Below are 24,125 nucleotides of genomic sequence, written 5' to 3' on the forward strand. Positions count from 1 at the left end.
TATTATTTTAATTTGTAATTTATTTGTAATAATTTCAAATAATTACATGAAGCTTGTTACACGCAATGCAAAGCACCACGTTCAACTCTGATTCTACAGCAAGAAACGATACAGGATATTTGCCCTTTTGCTACACTCATATTTCAGCCTGCCCACTTGTCAGCGGATACTTAACCACCCTTACCGGTTTAACAGTCTTCCTGTTTATCCTTCATTCAGATGCTTGCTTGCACGTGCTCTCTGTCCTCTCTCCTGTTTCTCTCTCATGCATGCCTCAAACTTGGCAAAGAATAATTTCATTGTCAGTTGGTTACCTGACCACCTTATTTTGCCTTTTTGGTGTTAATGGTCTTTTCTTGCATTCAGTATTAGCTCATCAGTATTAAGTAATAATTTCCATCTTACTTAATTAGAATGTTAGGAAATCCTGAATTAATTAACTTTATTAAATCATTGTATCTAAATAAACTGAATGAGAAATGGACTTTTAATCTGTACTATTTTAGTTTTTACTATGAAGATGTATTTATGTAATTTGAGAAAACGATACAATGATTATGGAAAAACAATTTGAATTTATCACTTTTTTCTCTTGACACATCTGTTATATTTTTTTCTTTACTTTCACTGTTTTATAACTTTTTAAAATTTTTACAGAAATCTTTGATTGACATGTATTCTGAAGTTCTTGATGTTCTCTCTGATTATGATGCCAGTTATAATACACAAGATCATCTGCCACGGGTATGTGAAAAATTGATAGTGAACTTGCCAATTAGCAAAAAAAGAAGCAGCTTAGCTTCTTAAAAATTATGTGTATATATGTACACATATATATACATACTAGATGTAGGCTTTTTTTTTTAATATAATCTTGTATATTCCAAGTAATGTCTTAAGCAATATTATTTGACTATTTTAGTTCATTATAAATATTAATAAATATAAGTACATTATATTTGTGAGTTACTATATGTGTTATGAAGGAAGATATTTGGCTTTATATAGTCATAATATTAGTAATATTTAAATACTGAACAGTGGATTAAATTAGCCATATGTGTGAAATTTAATAGAATTGAAAATGTGTTTTTAAACAGTAAACTAGCTATGGAAAAGATTTATGGAAAGTTGATAACCTGGTTTTAGAAATACTGGTTTAAATTAGCACAAGTTTTTAAAATAAAAATTAGGCTATAAACAGTTTATCCAGTTATAGTTTTGCTGTTCCTATTTTCAGTGTGCACACATGTATCAATCAGCATTTTTTTTTACAGATTTTAAAATATTTTTTCACCTGTAGAAATTTTAAAAGACTAAAACACTCAGAGCAGCATTACAAATAGGATTTAATTTTAATTTGGTATCAGAAAAATATGAATAAGTGTTCTTTGTTTTGTGGGAAGGTTGTTGTGGTTGGAGATCAGAGTGCTGGAAAGACTAGTGTGTTGGAAATGATTGCCCAAGCTCGAATATTCCCGAGAGGATCTGGGGAGATGATGACACGTTCGCCAGTTAAGGTAAGAAAACAGGCCATCTCAGTGAGGTTCCCTAGGAGAGTAACTGCTTCAGTGAGACCTGTTTATTGTGTTGAAATGAAGACTTTTAACCAAAGAAAGAATTGATACATAGTGTTTGGAATAATCCCTAATGTGGAAATCAGTAGGAGGCACAGCCAGGAGGCCAGTGTGGCAGGAGCTGAGTGAGGGGAGAGTGGTAGCAGAGGATGACAGAGACCCACTTGGGAGGCCTTCGGATTTTGTTCTGAATAAGATAAGAGAGAAGTTAAGAGAATGAGAATATTGGGAGTGGAGTCAATGAATATAGTTAATTTTCTAGTTTTATTGTGACAAAAGAGCAGAGAAATGAGGCAGTAGCAATTGAATATTGTTGGATTAAGGGAAGGTTTTTAACCCTTTTCCTGTTTAGAAAAAAAAGTGCAGCTCAACACCAGTGCTCATTTAATTTTACGTAAACACACTCTCTGAAGCTGAAGCAAATCTGACTAATTTTCAATGTGAAAATAAAATATAAAAACTGTTCTTAGAGTTATTTCTAAACAGTACTAACATCAGAATCGTCTCAATCATCAGAATGTCTGTTTTTTAAAAGTCAGATTTATCAAATTAATCTTCGGCCAACAACTTTTTGAGAATGATGTAAACATCATACATAGGAATTCTGCATTTTCTAGGATTTGACATTTTCAACTATTGAAAATTACTATATTTTGTAAATGGTCATACCGTTACTAAAAACAGAATGCTTGAAATAGAATGATGTCTTTTGTTTCCAAAGTCAGTATACTAGAGCTATGTGAAAATAATCATAAAAGCGAGATATTTTACGGCAGAGTTATGTTGGGGCAAATGCTGCAGCTGCAAGCACTGCTGGCAGATATTGTCAGAGCAAGTGGGAAAAGGGTTAAAGATGTTTATATGCTGATTATAATGATCTAAGAAAGGGAGGGAAATGATGCAAGGGAGAGGGAAAATTACAAGAGCAAAGTTACTGAGGTGAAGGAGCTTGTGACTTGGTGTACTAGTCCATATCTAGGAGCACTGACAATTTCTCCATGGTCACAGGAAGAAGGTATGGGGCTGCAGAGTCTTTCATTGAACAGATACTGACAGAATGCTTAATATGTACTAGCAGCATTCTAGGCAATATGTTGGTAAACAGCAACAACAAAGAAGATCCTTGCCATAATGGACAGTATGTTCTAGTAGAGGGAGACAGACAATAGATAATAAATATAATACATAACTGTATAGTATGTTAGAAGGCAATAGTGTTGTACAAAAAGAAAAAGCAGAACCAGGCAAGGAGAATGGGGGTGCCCCAGAGTATTCATAGATTGCATTGATAAGGTGGCATTTGAACCAAGATTTGCAGAAAGTGAGGGAGTAGTCCTGAGGATATCCTGTGTTCAGCAAGGAGAATAGCTGATGCAAAGCCTCTGAGGTGGTTGTGCGGCTGTCGTGTTCAAGGAACAACACAGAGGCCTGTGTGGTCAGGTCGGGGTGAAGAGCTAGCCATGGTCGGGGCAAATGATGACGTTAGAGGAATAATGAAGAGCAGGGAGGAACAGATCAATAAGGCCTTATAGGCCATTGTACAGACTTCCGTTTTATTTTAAGTAAAATGGAGAGCCAGTGCAGGATTTCGAGCAAAGTAACAACAGTGCCTTTTAAAAGGCTGCTCTTTTGAAAATAGTTGTAGCCAAGATGTAGAACCAGGGAGTCCAGGCTACTGGAGTATCCAGGTGATACTTGGGCTAGGGAAGTAGCAGTGAAAGTGGTAAGAAATGGATAGATTATCAATGTATTTTAAAGGTAGAATTAACAGGATTTCTTGACAGGTTTGATATGGAGAGGGGAGAGAAGAAAAGCAATGGGGAGAAAGAGAGAGAGTGTCAATCATCAATGATGGCTCCAGGGTCGTTAGCCTGAACAAATTAAAGGATGTAGTTTGCATGGAAGTCTGTCAGTGGATCAGGTTTGGGGGAAGAAGATCAGGAGTTCCATTTTGGACTTGCTGAGTGGTGATAACAAGCAGTTGGGTATGCAAGTTTAGACAGACGTCTGGGCCAGAGACATATATTTAGGAGTCATGATCAACTATCTAAAAGTAGTATTTAAAGTCATGATCTTACTGGAGAAGATCTTCAAGAGAGTGAGTAGAGATAAGACACAGAAGCAAGCAGTATATTCTGGGCACTCTGAACATTAAGATGTTGAGGGAAGAGAAAATAACAAAGGAATGTGTGAAGGCCCAACCAGTATAGTAAGAGGCAAAGCAGAGCAGGGCAGTGCGCTCAAAGTCAGGTAAACAAAAAGAAAATATGGAGGAGGAGGGAGTGCTCAGTGAGGTCACATGCTGCTGATCCATCAAGGAAGGTGAACATAGAAACCAGTCATTGAGTTCACCAGTGGAGGCAAGAAAGGGGAACGTGTGGAAGTTTCCTTCTGATTGCTTCTGCTTACTCAGTGAAATACTAAGCCAGATGATCAGCTGTTAATTAGAAAGGAGAAGAGATTAAAGACTGAGGCAGGAAGAACAAGTGAAGTCTTTTAACAGATTGTGGTGACTCTAGGAGTGAATCAGTGGTGAAAGTCAAGTGATATTAGGATTACTGAGTTGGACTGAAGTCCCTTTAAGTTCTGTCGACATAAATTTTAAATGAATCATTATGATTGTGTTTTGTTTTTTTCATGTTCAGCTGGTGGGGGTAGGTGTAGAATAATGGGAAGATTGAAATTACCAAGAATTATGGCAAGAATAGTGGGAGAAAGACAGTGAGGCTGATGCTGAAATCTTCAAGAAATGAAATCTGTTTACAAGTGCAACAGGATATGGGCAGCCTAGTGTGATTCATCCAGATTGCACTTTTGTGGGTCTAGCTATGGATTGAATCGTGTTATGGGTTACTAGTTCTGTGTGTGGTACTGTGTGAATGTACCAGACTTTACATATCCATTTTACTATCGATGGGAATTTGGGGTACATCTAACCTAGAGATAAAAACAAAATGAACCTCAGACTACACCTCATATCCTGTTCAATAATCAGTTGTAAAAACATGGGAAAGAAACCTACCTTTTACATTGTTACTAGCACCCTAATTGTAGAAGCTGTGGATGATACTTCAAGAAGGAATTAATGTTGTTTTGGCAGGCAGGGTGTGAACAGGTTTCCTTGAAACAGATGAGGCTGGTCTCGTTCCGGTTTGTCATTAGTCCCTTACTGTTTACTAGAGCTTCTCCTTGACCAACCCTGAATTCCAGTTTTTTGTTTCCCCAGAGCAGTGAAAGTGCCAACATCCCAGCTTAGCATTTTAACCTCCTTAGCAGCTTCTTTCTGCTTGGTTTCTTAATATGTGAAAGCTGTGAAAGGAAACTGCACGGGATGTTGGGTTTTGTTTTGGAGGTTTATTTCTGCAGTTCATTTTTCTTTGGGATTGTGGCACCCTACGACGTGACTGCTTGATAACTCGGAATTCCAATCTTGTCTACTCAACCCAGTGAAACTGCTATACATTTTAAGTTTCTCTCTTGGGCCTTTGCCATGTGCTACAAATCAGCAAATCCTCTGATGGAAATAGCTGAACAGCTTTCAAAGAGCTGTTTATTGTTTTTTAATTTAGCCTGTTTAGCTAATCTCAGTAGAAGGAATTGTATTTTTAAAGTAAAATGACTAGAGAGAAGCTAGAAAAGTGTCAATTAGGCGTTTAGAAGTTCTTGTGAAACCACTGACTGTTAATATACATTGCTATAACATTTCTTGGCTGGGCGCGGTGGCTCATGCCTGTAATCCCAGCACTTTGGGAGGCTGAGGAGGGTGCATCACCTGAGGTCAAGAGTTCAAGACCAGCCTGGCCAACATGGCGAAACCCTGTCTCTACTAAAAATACAAAAAACTAGCCAGGCGTGATGGCGGGCATCTGTAATCCCAGCTACTCGGGAGGCTGAGGCAGGAGAATCACTTGAAACCGGGAAGTGGAGGTTGCAGTGAGCCGAGATCACGCCACAGCACTCCAGCCTGGGCGACAGAATGAGACTCCGTCTCAAAACAAACAAAAAAACAAACAAAACAAAATTTCTTACCCAAATATCACTCCTTGAGTGAAGCCTGTCATAGCTCCCTTATCATCAGTTCCATTCTCTTCTGTGGCACCCTAGGTTTTGTCACTCTCTTCTATTATGTCTGTGTATATTTCTCCCAGCATGTAATGAGGTCTAAAACCGGGACAGTCAGCTCTGTGTTTCCCCACCTACAACACCTGACACATAGTTCACTCTCTATAGAGGTTGAATGAATGATGCCTTTACCTAACCATCTTTGAGGTTAAATGCAAGGTTTTTTTTAGTGTTTCAAGTTTTAGAGAGATGATTTTGGGCTTAGTGCTGTGTATAGCATTGACTGGGGAAAGAAAGAGGCAGCAGCATTTTAGGTCATAAGCGATATAAAGGAACCAGCATTCTTGTTGGGAAATCACAACATGTATGACATATATACAAACAATACAAATACAAAATTATTGTCGTCTCAGAACTACCATGTTGACAGCTTCAGGGGGTGCACCAGCAGTAGTGTGAAGGGACTCTTGGATTTGTGCAATGCAGTCGCCCTGTCTAGACCACATAAGGGCTGTGGGAATTAATATTACTTATAAATACATCATTACATCTCAGTTTTCTATTACTATCAGGTGACTCTCAGTGAAGGTCCTCACCATGTGGCCCTATTTAAAGATAGTTCTCGGGAGTTTGATCTTACCAAAGAAGAAGATGTAAGTAAAGTTCATCTAAGGTTGCTATGTGTAATTTTATAACCCGGATGAGCTTATAAAAGACAGTTAAAGAATATTTGTGAATTAAGATTTTCTTTGGATTTTGTGTTTTCTATTAGCTTGCAGCATTAAGACATGAAATAGAACTTCGAATGAGGAAAAATGTGAAAGAAGGCTGTACCGTTAGCCCTGAGGTAAGGGCTGCAATTCATTTCAGTCACATTTTATGGAAATTAAATGTTTATGATTTCAAATAAATCATAATCTTGGTATTGATGTTTAGATTGCTGCTGTTCCAAGATATGTAGAGCTTTTTTAAAAAAAATTCCAAATAATGTATCATTTTGTGGGTAATTTTCCAGAATAATTACTTTTAGGATCAGAGAAAGAATACCATTTTTGTGAACATCTTATCTGAATGGATGAGATATAGAATTTTCAGAATGTATTTCACCAAAAAAAATTCTTAACAAATTCCCCCCAAAATTTAGCATTATTTTATTTTTATTTTTCCTGACTAGACCATATCCTTAAATGTAAAAGGCCCTGGACTACAGAGGATGGTGCTTGTTGACTTACCAGGTGTGATTAATGTAAGTATATACAAAACATGTATTTTATTTTATTTCTATTGTGTGAAGCATTTATAATGACATTTAAAACCTTTTTCTTTAAGACTGTGACATCAGGCATGGCTCCTGACACAAAGGAAACTATTTTCAGTATCAGCAAAGCTTACATGCAGAATCCTAATGCCATCATACTATGTATTCAAGGTAAATCATATCAAAAGATTTTAATGTACTGATATGTTTTCTTCTTTAGCAATCCAAGCTTTGCATTAAATAGTTCGTGTTATGTAAACATACAAGATAAATGCACTTTTGCCTTCTCTTCGTATTCATTTTATTAGTAAATTAAAGTTGAAATTTTTTTGATAAATTTTACATAAGCATCATTGAAATTTTTATTGGCTAGGATTTCTTTTTAGTAAATAACGTAAATGTATTAAAATCTTTCTTGCTATAATGTAGACACGGGTATACTTTGTGCTAAGTTTTAAAAGTCTACTTTACAGCTTAAAATTCCACAGTGTCATTTTTTTATTTTCTTCAGATGGATCTGTGGATGCTGAACGCAGTATTGTTACAGACTTGGTCAGTCAAATGGACCCTCATGGAAGGAGAACCATATTCGTTTTGACCAAAGTAGACCTGGCAGAGAAAAATGTAGCCAGTCCAAGCAGGGTGAGGTCAAATTCTTTGTTGAGAGAATAGATTCTTTGTAAAAGCTCCAGCTGTGATAGGGATTTGTTATTTAAAAAAAAAAAAAAAAAAAGAACACCTTACAACTAAGATTTATTACAATGAAAGGATAAAGCAAATCACAAAAGGAAATGCTACATGATATGAAAGTCTGAAGGAAACCAGGCTCACGTTTCCACTAGTTCACTCCCGGTAGACTCACACAGGGCACATTTAATTCCTCCAGCAACAAGCTGCTTGTTAGAGACTCAGCTCCTAAGGTTTTCATTGGAGGTTAGTCGTTTCGGCATCCTCATGGACCAAAATTATTTCATACTCCCAAAAGGAAAGCATATGTTACAATTAAACCACATTACTTGAGTAGTGAGCCACTGTTATATAGGGAGAGGTTTATATCAGTGTAGGGAACTGTTTACCAGTTAAGTTTTCAGATACCAGCCAAAGGCAGGCAGGCCTTTTTAAGGATAGTAGTCTCAGGCCTGCTGTGTTAACCCTTTTCTAGGTAGCCACCATAACCTCTGCTCTGCCTTCTTTTTAAGGGTAAGGCCTGCCATGGTATTGATGGTTCTGACATGGGGAAGGGGAGAAGTGAGGTAGAAACAAATTTCTGTGGCCTCCTCCCCATCTTTCTTCATTCCTTTCATTTCTTTCACCTCTAGGATAGTGAGTTTATATTTCTTCTGAGATGCAACTGAAGCTTATTTCAGTCCTTTTTGTATAAAAGATTCAGCATTAGCTTAGGTGTAACTTGTCTTAAAGGAGGGATTCTCATCCCATTATTAATCTGAATGGGCTTCAGGGGGTAGAAACTCTAACATATGTGAAAGGTCTCTGTGCAAATATGCATTTTTCTGGGTACATAGTCTATGTTTTTTTTTTTAAATCACATTTAGAAATGGATTTTTGATTCTAAAAGGGTTGAGAATCAGTGGATCCAAATATTAAGGAAGAAGGTGGCAGGGGAGGAAGGAGTAAAAGAAGACAATCCAGCTTGGCTAGAATTTAGATATTTGAAGAGAGTATGGAAAAATAATAATAGCTACCATTTATTGAGTGCTTCATGCCTGGCACTGTATCATATTGTCCCATAATCTCACCAACCTTTTTGAAAAAATTAAGTTGTTTACTTAAGGTCGCATAACTGCTAGGCAGCAGAGCAGGAATTCAAACTAAGGTCTGTCTGACTTTAAAGAACTACACATCATTCCAGGTTTTCGATACGTGTGTTTTAATAATACATTTTCAATATAGTAAAATTAAGTGTATTTTTTTCAAATAGCAATGGAAAAACATTTTAAATGCTTTTGTGCAGATTTATTTAACTATATACATGTATAGCATTATTTTACTTTCTAAATTGTATATTATGCTTTTAAAACTTATGTAAACTATATCTCACATTAATTTTTCCCACTTTTAAAAATAGATTCAGCAGATAATTGAAGGAAAGCTCTTCCCAATGAAAGCTTTAGGTTATTTTGCTGTTGTAACAGGAAAAGGTATGCAAAGATGGATTATAATAACTTATTTTTAGTTTATGTTGTTTTCAAATAATAAAGAGTAATTTTGTTGGTGAAAATTTGACCATCATTCTTCCCCAGGGAACAGCTCTGAAAGCATTGAAGCTATAAGAGAATATGAAGAAGAGTTTTTTCAGAATTCAAAGCTCCTAAAGTAGGTATCTTGTTAAAACGTTTAAACATTTTACAGTAGGAGAGTAGCTTAAATCGAACTGTTTTCACTTAAAAGATCAGGTTTTATAACCATTAGTTTAACATCGGATTTCTAGGATTTTTCCCAAATAGTGAACTGTATCTAATAAACAAGTCCTTAGCTACTTTTTGACAGAATTGAGAGCAGTTTATCACATGGTACAATACATACTGGCATGCTTCCTTGGATGTGGGCACCAAAAGACAACATAGATATCTGCCTCTTTATTTTACTTATAAAGTGGTTTTAGAAAATTGACACTTTCACTTTTAAATATGTGTACATATTTCTCTTACAGTATTAGGGAAGGTTGGAGTGGGGTTGTCAAAGAGGTATCCCTGGATAGATATTGACAGGAGATAAGATAAGCAAAAAGAGCTAAAGGCCAGTTGTATTACTGTATACTAAAACTTTATATGTTGAGTTTCTGGAAATAGAAAAGTGTGTTTGTTCCTAGGTTAGTATGGTAAGTCAAGATAGTTCTTGCAAACCATAATCTTACATGCTTTGGGAGTGCACTGACAACACATAGAACTGTGTTGTCTAATATGGTATCACTAGTTTTGTGTAGTTATTAAAATTTAAATTAGTTGGAATTAAATTAATTTTTGGAAGATGGCTTTCTTCATGTTCTTTTTAAAGGCATGGTGGCTCATGCCTGTAATCCCAGTACTTTCAGAGGCCAAGGCAGGCAGATCACTTGAGGTCAGGAGTTTGAGACCAGTCTGTCCAACATGGTGAAACCCCAGCTCTACTAAAAATAAAAAAAAAATTAGCTGGGCATGGCAGTGGGCACCTGTAACCCCAGCTACTCAGGAGGGAGAATCGCTTGAACCCTGAGGGGGTCGGGGGCAGAGGTTGTAGTGACCCAAGATCACGCCACTGCACTCCAGCCTGGACGACAGTGCGAGATTCCAGCTCAAAAAAATAATAATAATAAAATATAACGTTAAATTTAAATTAGTTAAAATTCAATAAAATTAAAAATACAGTTCCTCAGTTAAACTAGCCACACATTTCAAGGGCTCAGTAATCCAGTGTGCCAGTAGCTACCATATTGGAATGTTTTCCCTCGTCACATAAATTTTGATTAAACAGCACTGGTATAAAAGGTAAGAGTGGCTGTTAGCAAGCACATTCACAGACTTGGTGGTAGTGTTGTTGTCCTTTTTGTCATTTTAATATAGTTTAGCTCTTGTTATTTTTTTTAATAGGACAAGCATGCTAAAGGCACACCAAGTGACTACAAGAAATTTAAGCCTTGCAGTATCAGACTGCTTTTGGAAAATGGTACGAGAGTCCGTTGAACAACAGGCTGATAGTTTCAAAGGTAAGTTGGAGTTTTTAAAGAAGCAAGCAAATTAAGACATTTTATTAGCTGGCAACCTTTAGCATCCATATGATTCTATACTACTTTCCTTTAATAGTTGCTTGGTAGTTCATTTACAATTAGACAATATCCTTTAACAGTTGCTTAGTAGTTCATTTACAATTAGACAATATCTGGAAAATAGAAGAATACAAACCTTCAGTTGTTATACAAGAACAAGATTTTTCCTTTCAGAGGAAACATCTCTAGGAACACATTTGCAGAGTTCAAACAGATGAGAACGTTTGCTAGTGCTTGGAAGTACACAATAAACTATAGAGAATTCAGATTCACCCTGTTGAGGGCGAAGAGAGCAGATGTGTTGGGAAGCAGAGCCCTCTGGACTTTATTTACGTGGTACCCTTTCCTGAATCCCACACTTTCCTGCTCAGTGTCTTTTATCTGAAGAGAATATATTTGCTTTCTCTTTTCCCATATGTAAATCCTACCTGATCCTACCTATTTATCCCAGTTAGTCCCTCTGCAACCTTGTATAACTTTTATTTCCATTTTACATAAGAGAGAACAGAAGACAATAACTTACCCAAATAACTTATCCAGTGTCACACAGCATGGGTAATAGGCCCGGGATTTGGCTGTTGGTGGTACAACTGCAGAGTCCATTCTCTCAGCAGCTCTATGGTACTAAACTACTTCAGCTGTGTGCTAATGGATTTAACATGGAGAAACTAGAATCAGGGAGAATAGTTTTGAAAGCTATTGCAAAAATGAAATTCTGACATGTTGAGATCCCAGAGTATTAAGGGGTCATAGGCACACTCTCAGAAATTCAGTTAATACAAAGGATATGTATTTTAACCACTTTAACCACTACATCTGGAAAGGAGAGTCATCAAACTTGAACTCTTCCTTCTTCCTCAGCAACACGTTTTAACCTTGAAACTGAATGGAAGAATAACTATCCTCGCCTGCGGGAACTTGACCGGGTAATATTTGGATACTCATGTATTTTGTATATATCTTAATTTAATGTTGTGTGCTAACTAAATTTATGTTGAGAGAAACATCTGATAAGCTAAATTACTTTGGTTTTGACTGTAGTAATTTGTAAGAATACATCTCTAGGAGCAGTTATCTCTTACAATAATTTAAATTATTTATTATATAGGATTAAAAATGGATTATAAGATGTCAAAACAAGTGTTGAAAGTGTTTTCTGAGAAGGTAATGAATATGCTTTAAAGGTTTTGTAGAATTCGTGTATTCATGTAATTTAGTGGGAATTAAACATTGTTTTTCCTTGATTTTAAAATCCCCCATTAGTTAATAAAACACAGCATTAATATATAGTTACTGATGTACTAAATTAATACGTGTTGATGCTTTCACGTAACGTGAACAAGTGTTATGTGAAAAACTGCATTCAAAATTGAGAAGGTAGATATTAATGTCGGTTTCTTTGTCCTTATCTGGATAATGGCATTCCTAAAAAAAAAAAAACACTGGAAGTGCACTTTTGCTAGTCATGTATATTTAAACCCAAATTCAGCCTAGTAGCCTGTCAAAAACCTCCCTTTGGTTATCTCTGAAAATCATGATGGGGTAAATTTACTGTCTTACGGAAATCTTACTTACTTGTATTTATATTGCCTAGAATGAACTATTTGAAAAAGCTAAAAATGAAATCCTTGATGAAGTTATCAGTCTGAGCCAGGTTACACCAAAACACTGGTAAGTATTTGATGTTAGTCTCTTTTCTGAAAGACTTTACTATACAGGTTATAATGAAATGCTAAAACTTAGATTGATAAAGCAGTGATTTATTGTGGCCTTGGCTCATAGGCAAAAACGTAATAGTGTATTTTTTTGGCAATATCTAACTACTTTTGTAGTCTAACCAGTTGAATTTCTGGAAGATGACTTTCTTCATATTCTTTTTAAATCTTGATTTTCTTTGCCTTTTCTTTATCTATACTTAATAAATACATAATCATGATTTCTGTAAAATCATTTGGGCAAAAGTTTCGTCAAACTGTACTTTAGGTAAATATCAACCTGTCAAAATTGGTTTGTAAAGGGAGGTTAGTATATATGTTCAGGTTCTCCATTCTCAGTAAGAACAGTTAGTGCTTTCTGTAACATGTGGTTGATATGTTGTATCCAAATCACATTTTGAACTTAATGCTATTAATACTTGAAATTTTTAAAAATAGCAAGTAAATGCACCTTTTTGAAAAATTTTTATGTTAATCTTTTCTAAGGCAAACTATTACCTTCAGTTTATATTTTATGTAAGTTTGGCCATTCCTAAATTCAGTGGAATGAGACACGGTAAAACAAGCTATGTATAAATAGCCTTGACATTTTTGTAGTTACGTGTTAATTAAAAAATTCCTCATGCAGAAATTATCTTTCTAATGAAGACTGTGGTATTTTTAAGAATTTATTTTTGGAGCAGAACTATCCTCACTGCCTTTCATTGTAAATATTTTCTGTACCTAGTCTATTCACTCAGTTAAAGGTTATCAAAAGTGAGCATAGATAGTAGTATCTGGTCTGTACATTTGAATTCAACATCACTAGTTTCCTCATTTCTGTCGTTTCTTCCTCAGTGGTGAAACCTCTTCTGTCTTCAAGTAGTCCACATTTGCCTGTTTTTAATCTCCATTCCTTATCCAAAAAAAGAGATCTAATTTTATCTATTCTTGTTGATTAATCAAACATTGTTATGACACAACTTATGTTTATTTTTATCTTAGCCCAGTTCCATGGCTTTGTGTCAGTCAGCTTTGAAGTTACAAAGAGATATATAGGTTTACAGATTGAATATAATACTAGTTGCCTTGCTAGGTTGTATGAGGGTATTTAATGTATATAAAAGTGATATGTAAACTGTAACAACTAATAATGCTGTTTATGGGGAGAAAATGTGGTCCTTCTATAAATTAATTTTTGGTATCATCAAATGGAAAGGTTTTGTTTGGACAGAGCAACCCTGAAATCAAAGTATTTCTTCACTAAAGTGAGCCTTGAAGATAAATGTAATTTATTTAATACAAAGGTAACTGAAGAGAATTGTGAAGGGACAGTGAACGCATACCACCAGATTGCCCATTGAAAAGGCAAGGGTCAGAACTAGGACATCTGGCTGCTAGAGATTGATTTGTGTAAACTGCCGGATCATATATGATTCTCTGTTTTTTTCAGACTGTAGAGGCTGAAAAAATGTTATGTTAACACAAATATAAATCAGAATAGCAGGTCCAAGCCTTAGCTGTTCATACCACGTTGGATTCAAGTGCGTTACACCCCAAATATTTTCCAAATATTTTATTATTGTGACATGGTTGATGTTCTCTTGAAGTTTTTATTGGTATCTTTTTGCTGAATAATCCTATGTGATATTTTAGGACAGTGCCTAAAATGTTTACATTTATTTAAGTCATAAGACTGATCTATATTTTGTTATCTGGAAAGTGTTAAAAGCATTTTATGTCATAACATGACAGTTTGTTATTTACTTGTAGACATTCCACTGTCCTTCAGTTAAGTTTTAGGAAGGTTATTAGGAGTATAGATTTGACATATAATACATTATAGTAGGAAATAGGCTCTCAGCATTTTTACGCTGTGCCTGGTTTTCAAGAAGGAATCACTGCCATTCAGAAGGAGATATCTAGATATCATTAACATCATGTGACCATCAATGTAGACATATCTTTTCTTGAAGGATAGCTGGCTAGCTTCACAGAAATACATTTTTTCTGAAAATGCTACTATGGTACATTTTTAGAAATTCTTGGACTTCAGAAATCAAAGATTTGCAATATCATAATTTGAAATTTAAAACATGAATAAGTGTTAAGGCAGAGGCAGGAATATGGTAAGAGCCAGGAGATGAGAACAAGAAAGGCGACACAGGTAGCTGTGTCCTGTGGCTTTAACATAAATGGGGGTAAGAGGCAGGAGGTAAAACAGTAGATGTAAGCAAAATATTGGGTTTATTAGCCATATTCAGAAGCCTAGTATGTATTCCGTAAGCAGTGGGGGGAGGGTGGTCACTGAAGAGGATTAGGTCGGGTTTGCATTTTAGAAAGGTCTTTGTAGTAGGCAAAATGGAATACGGGCAGAGAAAACTGTAAGCAAGGAGGCAGTTGGCTGTTGCAATAATTTAGGCAAGATGTGATTGTGGCTTAAACTTGGGTAGTGAGTGGTAATACAGGTAGAGAAGAGACACTTGTGAGATACTTGAGAGGTTACCTAAAAGATAGAATTGACAGTATTTAGTGATGATTTGTGTAGATAATGAAGAGTCTATTAAATAATGAGTATGTTTATATTCAGTAATTACATTGCTAGGAATATATGCAAATAATGATATATTTGACAAAGATGAACACATAAGACCTTTCACCTTGGTTTTAAAAATAAATGTGAAGAAATGGAAAGCAATTTATGTTTCCCATTTGGGATTATGTAGTATTTGGTTTATATAGAGCAGATTACTGCTCTATGGATAGGAGTGGCCTTTGAAAAGTATAGGATGTTGACATGGAAAACTACAATATACTTTTAGATTTAAAAAAAGGATTTATAAAACAGTATGTATAATTATGAACCACTTGTGTAAATGCACCCACACAAATAGTTAACGCAGATGTAATTTTTTAAATAATAAAGCCATAAATAGTGGTTATCTCATAAAAGAGGAACTATGGGGTACTTCTTACATTTTCTGTGTTGGTTGAAATTATTATATGGAGTATAATAGTCCTCTACTTTAAAATAAAAAAAAGATCCATTTTAAAAAGTATTTCATTAATTAAAATGGAATGTAGGTAAAGTTTCTGTAAAGAAGGCAATAAAACTATTACCTTTGTTATATTTTTTAAATTATATTTTGTGTATTAGTAGAAGTTATCCCTGGTTGATGGCAAAATCTGGAATAGAGAAGTCACCTATAATAACACAGAATATAGTCCAGCCACGGTGGCTCATGCCTGTAATCCCAGCACTTTGGGAGGCCCCCATGGGCGGATCACTTGAGCTGAGGAGTTCAAGACCAACCTGGGCAACATGCTGAAAACCCTGTCTCTAATAAAAATACAAAAATTAGCCAGGCATGGTGGTGCACACTTGTAATCCTATCCACTTGGGTGGCTGAAGCAGGAGAATGGCTTGAACCCAGTAAGTGGAGGTTGCAGTGAGCCGAGATTGCGCCACTGCACGGCAGCCTGGGTGACAGAGTAAGATCCTGTCTGAAAACAAACAAACGAAAACATAGAATGTAGGCTGGGAAAATTGTTAGATGATAGCAGCAAGCATAAGTGGATGGAGTGGCTTCACAGTATAAGGGTTTTTATATGAACATTGAGAACTGATGGTTCAGAAGACAGACTGGGGTGAGGAGGACTTGGCTTCTACTTTCTAACTCTGAAGGCCATTCAACTACTGAATAGCTTCCTCTCAGCAGAATTTGAGAACAGAGGACAATCACTTTCCTTAAGGAAAGGTTTGGAGATAAAAAGAATAGGAAAAGAGAATGAGAGTGTAAAATGATTTGTCATTATAGGTTATCATAGGAGCACAACAGAAATTGTTGCGATGGAGGGGAGCAGTGGGAGTCTGGGACGGAGGACAGCAGCTTGACGATGAAAGGCAGGAGAGGCTGGGCAAGGAGAAGTGGTAACAGCTGCCTCCGTGGATGTCAAAGCAGCAACCTCCGTTGAGAAAGTTGCCTTTAGCTTCTCGGGATTTGGTAATCAGGAGTTTAAAAAGGGTGTCAGGGATATGGGTTCCTGGCCCACAGACTCCAGGGAAAAATAACAGACTATGTGTCTTCTGAAGCAGGACGAGAAAAAAGCCCTGGAGGTCAGAGGCTGGATCCTGGTCTTCAGTTCAACTTTCAGTAGTCTCGAGATTGTGTTTAAAGTGGTATCTGAAGAGGAGGCCCTGACAGGCTGCTTTTCTTCATCTCGCTCCTTAAATTCTCCCACTCTCTGTCATTCACTCAGTGACTAAATTGTCTTTGTCCTTTTGGGCCCCAGTCGTATATCCTCCTCAGACTCTGTTTTCTTTACTGGTTGTACTGGAAAGTGACCTGAAAGTTAGCAGTGGGAAACCAGGATCTGTGTTGATGGATTCAGTAGACTTCATTTTACACCAAATGTTTGGTCAATAGTCTTGGAGGGTAGGAGATGTTGACTCTCCTCACCAGAGAAGTTCAGCTGGGCTGTTGGACAGCAGGATGTTTCTGCTACCCTGAGATTTGTGATTATATCCTAAAGGGTTGAGGTTACTCTTAGGAAGGATCCCCTGATAAGCAGAGTTTTTTTTTGTATTGTATTCCATTATGATATAAGTTTATTACCCAAAGAAATATTTTCTTGAGATTTCAAATTAAAATAGTTATATTTTTTTATTAGTGACCCATGTTCTTTTAAGATGTCTTTCAAGGCAGAATTTTCAGCATGGTTATGCATCTTTTACATTGTTACCTTAATCATGAATTACTGAAAAATTTTATCTAACAGCATTCTATAACATCTCTATGCTGTGATCTGATAAGTTGTCATATTTATACCAAGAAGTTTTCAGTCTCGGACTTTCCCATAAACACATGAAGTATGTGTTAATACTAGGCAGATAAGTGTGCATGAAAAGATGCTCGAAATTATTAGTCATTAGAGAAATACAATGTAAAACCACAGTGACCACTACAAACTTACTAAAATGGCTAAAATTTTAAATGACAGACTATACCAAGTGTTGACAAGGATGTAGAGGATCTAGAACTCTCATTCTCTGCTAGTGGAAATGTAAAATGAGGCAAATATTTTGGGGAAAAAAAAACATTAAACATGTAATTACCATATGATCCAAACATTCCATTCTTAGGTATTACCTAAGAGGAATGAAAGCGTGTGTCCATAAGAAAGACTTATACGTGAATTCTCATAGCAGCTTTATTTGTAATAGCCAAAAGCTGGAAACAGCCTAAGTGTCTATCAACACATGAATGGATAAACACATTCATGCAACAGAATACTACACAGAAATAAAACGAAGTGAAATATTGCTAGATGCGGTGGCTCACACTTGTAATCCCAACACTTTGGGAGGCCAAGGCAAGAGGATTGCTTGAGTCCAGGAGTTCAAGACCAGCCTCAGCAACATGGTGAGACCCCCATCTCTACAAAATTTTAAAAAGTTAGCCAGGCATAATGGTGTCCACCTGTAGTCCCAGCAACTCAGGAGGATAAGATGGGAGGATGGCTTGAGCCCAGGAGGTTGAGGCTGCAGTGAGCCATGAATGTGCCATTGTACTCCATCCAGTCTGGGCAACTAAGCAAGACCCTGTCTCAAAAAAAAAGAAAGTGAAATATTAATACATACAACAGCATGATGAACCTCAAAACAATTATGCTGAGTGGAAGAAGAAAGAAAAAGAGTATATGCCACATGATTGCATTTATATAAATTTCTAGAAAATACAAACTAATCACAGTGACAGAAAGCAGTTCCAGTGGTTACAACTTTTGAGGATGATGGATGCGTTCATTATCTTGACTGCTGCGATTTACGGGTATATACACATGTGAAAACTTATCAAAACTTTAAATATGTACAGTTTATTATAAGTTAATGATACTTCAGTCAAGCTGTTTTTAAAAACTATATTTAGATTTGGTGCTTTTGATACTTTTTTATTTCAGGGAGGAAATCCTTCAACAATCTTTGTGGGAAAGAGTATCAACTCATGTGATTGAAAACATCTACCTTCCAGCTGCACAGACCATGAATTCAGGAACTTTTAATACCACAGTGGATATCAAGCTTAAACAGTGGACTGATAAACAGCTTCCTAATAAAGCAGTAGAGGTTAGGATATAATTTAATTAAATGGGTAAGAAGCATTATCTGAAGGGAGTAGGAGCTGTGAATTTTAGATTTTATTCCCATCACAGCCTCTATCTTTCTTTTGGGTCTTTATATCTCATTTATTCTTTATTCCTCATCTCTGTTTTGGAACTAACCTTAATGTTGCTACCAGTTACTAAAGTTATAAAAATTTACTAATTAATTGGTATGGTGTTGGCCTGAGGGTATTCGTACTTCTTCCAAAGACAATATTTAACAAGCAAATTTTGCTTGAATGTGAAATATTTGCTTGAATATTTGCTTGAATGTGAAATATTTTGAACATTTTCTGTGGATTCTGTGGATTATAGAGATTCTGTAAAGAAAATACTTAATAGATCAAGCATTTCATCTGAGCTCAGTTATACTTAAATTATCATTTTCTTAGTTAGGATCCTGACCGAAGATTAAACTAGGAATTATTTTAAAAAAAAAACAACTACCTTAAAGAATCTATTTCTGCTGCCATGTATCTTGGCTTTATCACTTAATAGCTGTATGATCCTTTACCTAGTTGCTTAACTTCCCTTTGTGTTTTTTCATCTATAAAATGGTGACAATAATGTTGCTTACCTCACAGGGTTGTTGTAAGGATTAAATAAGTAATTATATGTAAAATACTTAGACAATGCCCAGCCCATGGTAACTGCTCAGGAAATGGACCTGCTGTTACCATGGTCATCATCATCTGAATTGATCCGTCATGTACATCACCCGGTAAACAGTGATTGTCCAAGCTAAGAGTCAGTGTGTCCTGTGCTTCTGTGTGAGGTTGCTCACAAAATTGAAGTCAATGTTAACAGTAATTTCGTGTTTCACACCTATCTTAAAGGCAGTGTCAGTTTCTAATTATTCAGATGTGATTTCACCCCTTTCCTATCTTGCTCCAGTCTTGACTTCCTTACCTCTGTTCTCAATTTCTTCAAGCCCCTTCTAAGAACTCAAGCAGCCTCCCTGCCTAAGTTGCACATTGCTGACCCTGGCAGTTCTTGACACATTTACCCTGAAGAAATTAGAGAGCTGCTGCTACCCCTTCAGTAGCTCTCATTGCTGGCACTAACATTTTTTCTGCACCCTGTCCCATGATAGGATATTTTCACATCCTAAGGTTCAAGCAGTGGAAGTGGTTATGAAAGCATCAATTTTTCTTTCCACTGCTGCTTTCTGTCCCTCAGCACTAGGTGTCATGGAAAGAATGTAGATCTGGTGAGAAGGTCAGGAAACATGGATCTTAATACTCGCCCCACCACTCACTCCATATTTTTGGACAGTCACTTTCTTTTTTAAAATGAGAGAGAGCTAAAATCCAGCATGAAAAAGCCCACTTAGTTATAAGCAGATTTTGTTCTTCATTATTTTTGACACTGTGCTCTTCCTTTCGCCGTTCAGATCATTAGGAGTTAGCTATAATACAAAGCTGAATACTCTTCAGCTGTGTTTGAAAGTGTTGGTGCATTGCTTCATATCTTTGCTTAAAGACAAAGCTATGAAGATGACTGAATCATTAAGACATTTAAAACTTTTTGCAGTGTGAAAGAAGCAGGCAAACTCATGTCTTAGAGGTTGAAATAAATAAATGCACTAACCTGGCTGGCAGGCTTAGAATACATACCTTATCTTGAAGAGACAGCCCTGTTCAGCTACAGTAGGTGGTGTCATGTAGGAATATGGGTATACCCTTCTCAGTTAGTTCGAGAGAAGCTGTAAATGCAGACTTTTATATGAAATCTCTCAATTTTTAAATATTGGCAAGCAATTTTAAAAATGAGAACCACTATACATGTCTAGGAAAACATATCAGGAAGCCATATCTGTCCCCAGCAACCCGTGTGAGACCTCTACATCATAGTTTATATTTGCCTTTTTGTTAATGTAGTTTTCATGTATATTTTCTGAAAAGCTGCTCACATCTGTTTGGCTTGAGCTCATGTGTTATTTTTCATGTTAACCATTAAAGTATGTAGTAATAATACAGCTTTTTTTCTTTCAAATAATTCTAGGTTGCTTGGGAGACCCTACAAGAAGAATTTTCCCGCTTCATGACAGAACCCAAAGGGAAAGAGCATGATGACATATTTGATAAACTTAAAGAGGCTGTTAAGGAAGAAAGTATTAAACGACACAAGTGGAATGACTTTGCGGAGGACAGCTTGGTATGTTGTTTGTATACTGGGGTATCAGCCTCATATTTTTATATAACTTCTCAAATTGATACTTTTTCATAGGAGACTTTTTATATGACTAAATTACATTCTGAATTAAAAATAATGAAGTAAAGAAACAGATTTATGATCTGTAATCTGCCCTTTAATATTTCCCTGCCCTTCTAAAATCACCTGTTGCTGTTTCTTTCATGGCTATCATTTCAGAAAAAAGTAAAACTTTGGAGTAAACAGACTCCGATAAACTTCTACAGATTGTCATCTATTAGCCATTTTATGGGCCTATCTGTAGATAGGTGCTTCTAATTTTACCCTCTGTGATAATAAAAGGAACTAAATGCGTTGGTTTTCAGTGGATTATAAAATGTTAGACTCCTAAAATCGTAACACCAGCTACCATGTATTGAATGCTTACTATGTGCCAGGAACTCTGCTAGGTATTTTGCAAGCATTATTTGATTTAATTCTTAACCACTCCTATTATTGTCATTGACAGAGCTGGGATTCAAGCCCCTCTTTAATGGCAAAGCCTGGTTCCTGACACCACCTGATAAATCTTTTGTTATGTAGAATGCTCTCACTACCAAAATCAAATCTGTTAAGTGCCTGCTGTGCTCAGAGAGTTACTAGAGGTGTTGTTGAATTACAGGATTGAGCGATTTTCTGGGAAAATGCAGAGCTGGTTGTAATTATAATTTTATTTTAAAGAAGTGTTTGTCTTTATGGCCGGGCATGGTGGCTCACACCTGGAATCCCAGCACTTTGGGAGGCTGAGGTGGGTGGATCACCTGAGGTCGGGAGTTCGAGACCAGCCTGACCAACATGGAGAAACCCCGTCTCTACTAAAAATACAAAATTAACCGGGCATAGTGGTGCATGCCTGTAATCCCAGCTACTCGGGAGACTGAGGCAGGAGAATTGCTTGAACCCGGGAAGGGGAGGTTGCGGTGAGCCGAGATCATGCCATTGCACTCCAGCCTAGGCAACAAGAGCAAAACTCCGTTTCAAAAAAAAAAAAAGAAAACCGTATTTATTCTTGTCAAATGCCGTATTAAGACTGGCTTACTGAGAAAATAGCTTCATTTTTATTCATTCAAAAATTATAAAATTTGGAAGCCAATTTTCAACTGTAATAAATAACTTTTATGATTGTATAGACCTTTTAAATGTCTACCTTATTACTTTTTTCATTGCTGTTAACACTGGGAATAATGGTTATTAATTTTTTTCTCCTCATTTTTGAAAAGGCTAACATATAGGTCATATGGCAAAAAGGAGCGATGAACATGATCTGAATTATTAAGCCCTGAATTTTAGGTTTCTAGATGTTGCATTTCATGTAGTTAAATTTGTAATATTTTGTATAATGTAAATGTGTAATATTACCCACTCACCCCATATGGTTAGCTTGTTTAACTTGGGCCAGGAGAGAATCTCCACTCTTTATTTTTTAGATAGCAAGCTAACAAATAAGCAGGCAAGTAAAAGGAGCTTATGCATTTTTATGGGAAGGATATATTTTTATGCTGGTTTATATACATGGTTATTTTTCCATATTTACTAAGCTGTCAATTTGAATAAAACTACTAAAATGATGAGATGTAAAACAAGTTGGCTTTTTCTCTTCTTGTTATTTTTAGAGGGTTATTCAACACAATGCTTTGGAAGACCGATCCATATCTGATAAACAGCAGTGGGATGCAGCTATTTATTTTATGGAAGAGGCTCTGCAGGCTCGTCTCAAGGATAGTAAGTAGAGACACGGCTTATTGAGTTCTGCGTTCACAGTGGTGAAGGAGTCATCCAACCTTAGTGAACATTTGTAGAAATATATTGAACATTTCAAAGTCTTTGTCATTAATACTATAGTCGAATATTATTTGTGGAATTTTTTTAGTCAACTGCTTTGTGGCTACTAAAACCAATGAATAAAATAGACACATGATGCTTATGTGCACTTATATTCTATAAAGCTATAATGCAGAATATTTTAGTGTGTTTGCTACTGTACTTATAGGAACTTTATAAGCAATTACACTTTTAGGTATCATAAACACATATATAATTAAACTCTTACACATGTGCCATATCAGTCATGTGGGTTTTTTCCTGTATTTCAACTGCCTTCATATTGATATAGCACTTTGAAATAGTTAAGAAAGCAAGACCATTATCAGTTACAATTTGTGTATGTGTAAGTGATAAAATTCTTGATAAATTAATTTTTTTTTTCTAGCTGAAAATGCAATTGAAAACATGGTGGGTCCAGACTGGAAAAAGAGGTGGTTATACTGGAAGAATCGGACCCAAGAACAGGTAAAAATAAACAAGTCTCTAGTCTTATGATGATATAATTTTGTTCATTTTAATTCAGGCATTAAAATATAACCTTTTTGTGGCTCTAGACCAGTCTCAGGAATTTTAAATGTTTTATATCATACTTTCTAAAATATAATGAGTCTTTAGAATAAAGAATAAACTACATAAGAAAGTTTTTTTTAAGTGAAGTAGCCATGTTGTTAAAAGACAAGAGATGAAACATGCCCCTTTTGTGGTTGATTACTTTGTTCAATTCCCTGTTTGAAGTAAAAAGGAAGATTAAAGTTACGAACAGGCCAGGCACGGTGGCTCATTCCTGTAATCACCACCGTTTGGGAGGCCAAGTCAGAGGAATCGCTTGAGTTCAGGAGTTCGAGACCAGCCTGGCAGCATAGCAAGACCTCCTGTTTACTAAAAGTCAAAAAAAATTAGCCAGGTGTGGTGGCACATACCTGTTATCCCAGCTACTAGTGAGGCTGACGTGGGAAGGATTGCTTGAGCCTGGGAGATTGAAGCTGCAGGGAAAAAAACTTGTGAATAGAAAAAAATGGTAAGGTTTTCAGAGGATGTACAATGAATATGATTGGCAGGAAAAGATAACAATTTTTTTTGCCTTATTTTATTATCTTATCTATATCTACTATTAAAGTCCCTACCCCTCACCTCCACCCCTGTTCCTTTCTGATTTTTATAGCTTCTTTTCCTATCTAGCATTCAGTCTTATACCACTGTCTCGTTCCTTGTTCATTCCTTAAATGAAAGAATCTAAATAGAATATAGAATCTAACTACATAAATTAATGAAATAATGAAGATGAAAAAGATTTAGCATCCAATCCATTTTCTTTTCTTGTTTGCTTTGTTCCTTGAATTCATTTAGAGAAAGGAGATCAAGTAATGGAAAAATAGAGGAGACAAAGAGAATAAAAATTGACGAAATGAGAGGTCCCTATTTATTTTATATTTTCATTTTCATTTTAAATACAGTTAATTGTATAATCTATATCCTATTTTTTTCCTAGTTTCCAACATTTCTTGTTTCATAAGTTCTCTATCAGATGTGAGTCTCAACTTTCCTCGAAATAATGAAGAGACAGTCTTCTTTTTCTCTGTGTTTTTTTGCTA

The 24,125-nt window shown here is 36.0% G+C and overlaps 1 protein-coding gene across 1 annotated transcript in view; it reads left to right on the plus strand.

The window, feature by feature from the left end:
- OPA1 (OPA1 mitochondrial dynamin like GTPase) overlaps positions 1–24,125 on the plus strand; it is a 104,453-nt gene that overhangs the window by 43,890 nt on the left and 36,438 nt on the right. Inside the window, exons 10-25 of the mRNA XM_030822996.1 lie at positions 658–744; positions 1,407–1,520; positions 6,212–6,292; positions 6,412–6,486; positions 6,814–6,885; positions 6,969–7,068; positions 7,409–7,539; positions 8,984–9,056; positions 9,159–9,231; positions 10,485–10,600; positions 11,522–11,586; positions 12,255–12,331; positions 18,316–18,481; positions 20,521–20,673; positions 22,323–22,431; positions 22,919–22,998. Coding sequence (XP_030678856.1) covers positions 658–744; positions 1,407–1,520; positions 6,212–6,292; positions 6,412–6,486; positions 6,814–6,885; positions 6,969–7,068; positions 7,409–7,539; positions 8,984–9,056; positions 9,159–9,231; positions 10,485–10,600; positions 11,522–11,586; positions 12,255–12,331; positions 18,316–18,481; positions 20,521–20,673; positions 22,323–22,431; positions 22,919–22,998 — 1,572 coding nt within the window. The remainder of the gene's footprint in view (positions 1–657; positions 745–1,406; positions 1,521–6,211; positions 6,293–6,411; positions 6,487–6,813; positions 6,886–6,968; positions 7,069–7,408; positions 7,540–8,983; positions 9,057–9,158; positions 9,232–10,484; positions 10,601–11,521; positions 11,587–12,254; positions 12,332–18,315; positions 18,482–20,520; positions 20,674–22,322; positions 22,432–22,918; positions 22,999–24,125) is intronic.

This window comes from Nomascus leucogenys, chromosome 11 (assembly GCF_006542625.1).
Source record: "Nomascus leucogenys isolate Asia chromosome 11, Asia_NLE_v1, whole genome shotgun sequence".
Taxonomy (NCBI): Eukaryota; Metazoa; Chordata; class Mammalia; order Primates; family Hylobatidae; genus Nomascus; species Nomascus leucogenys.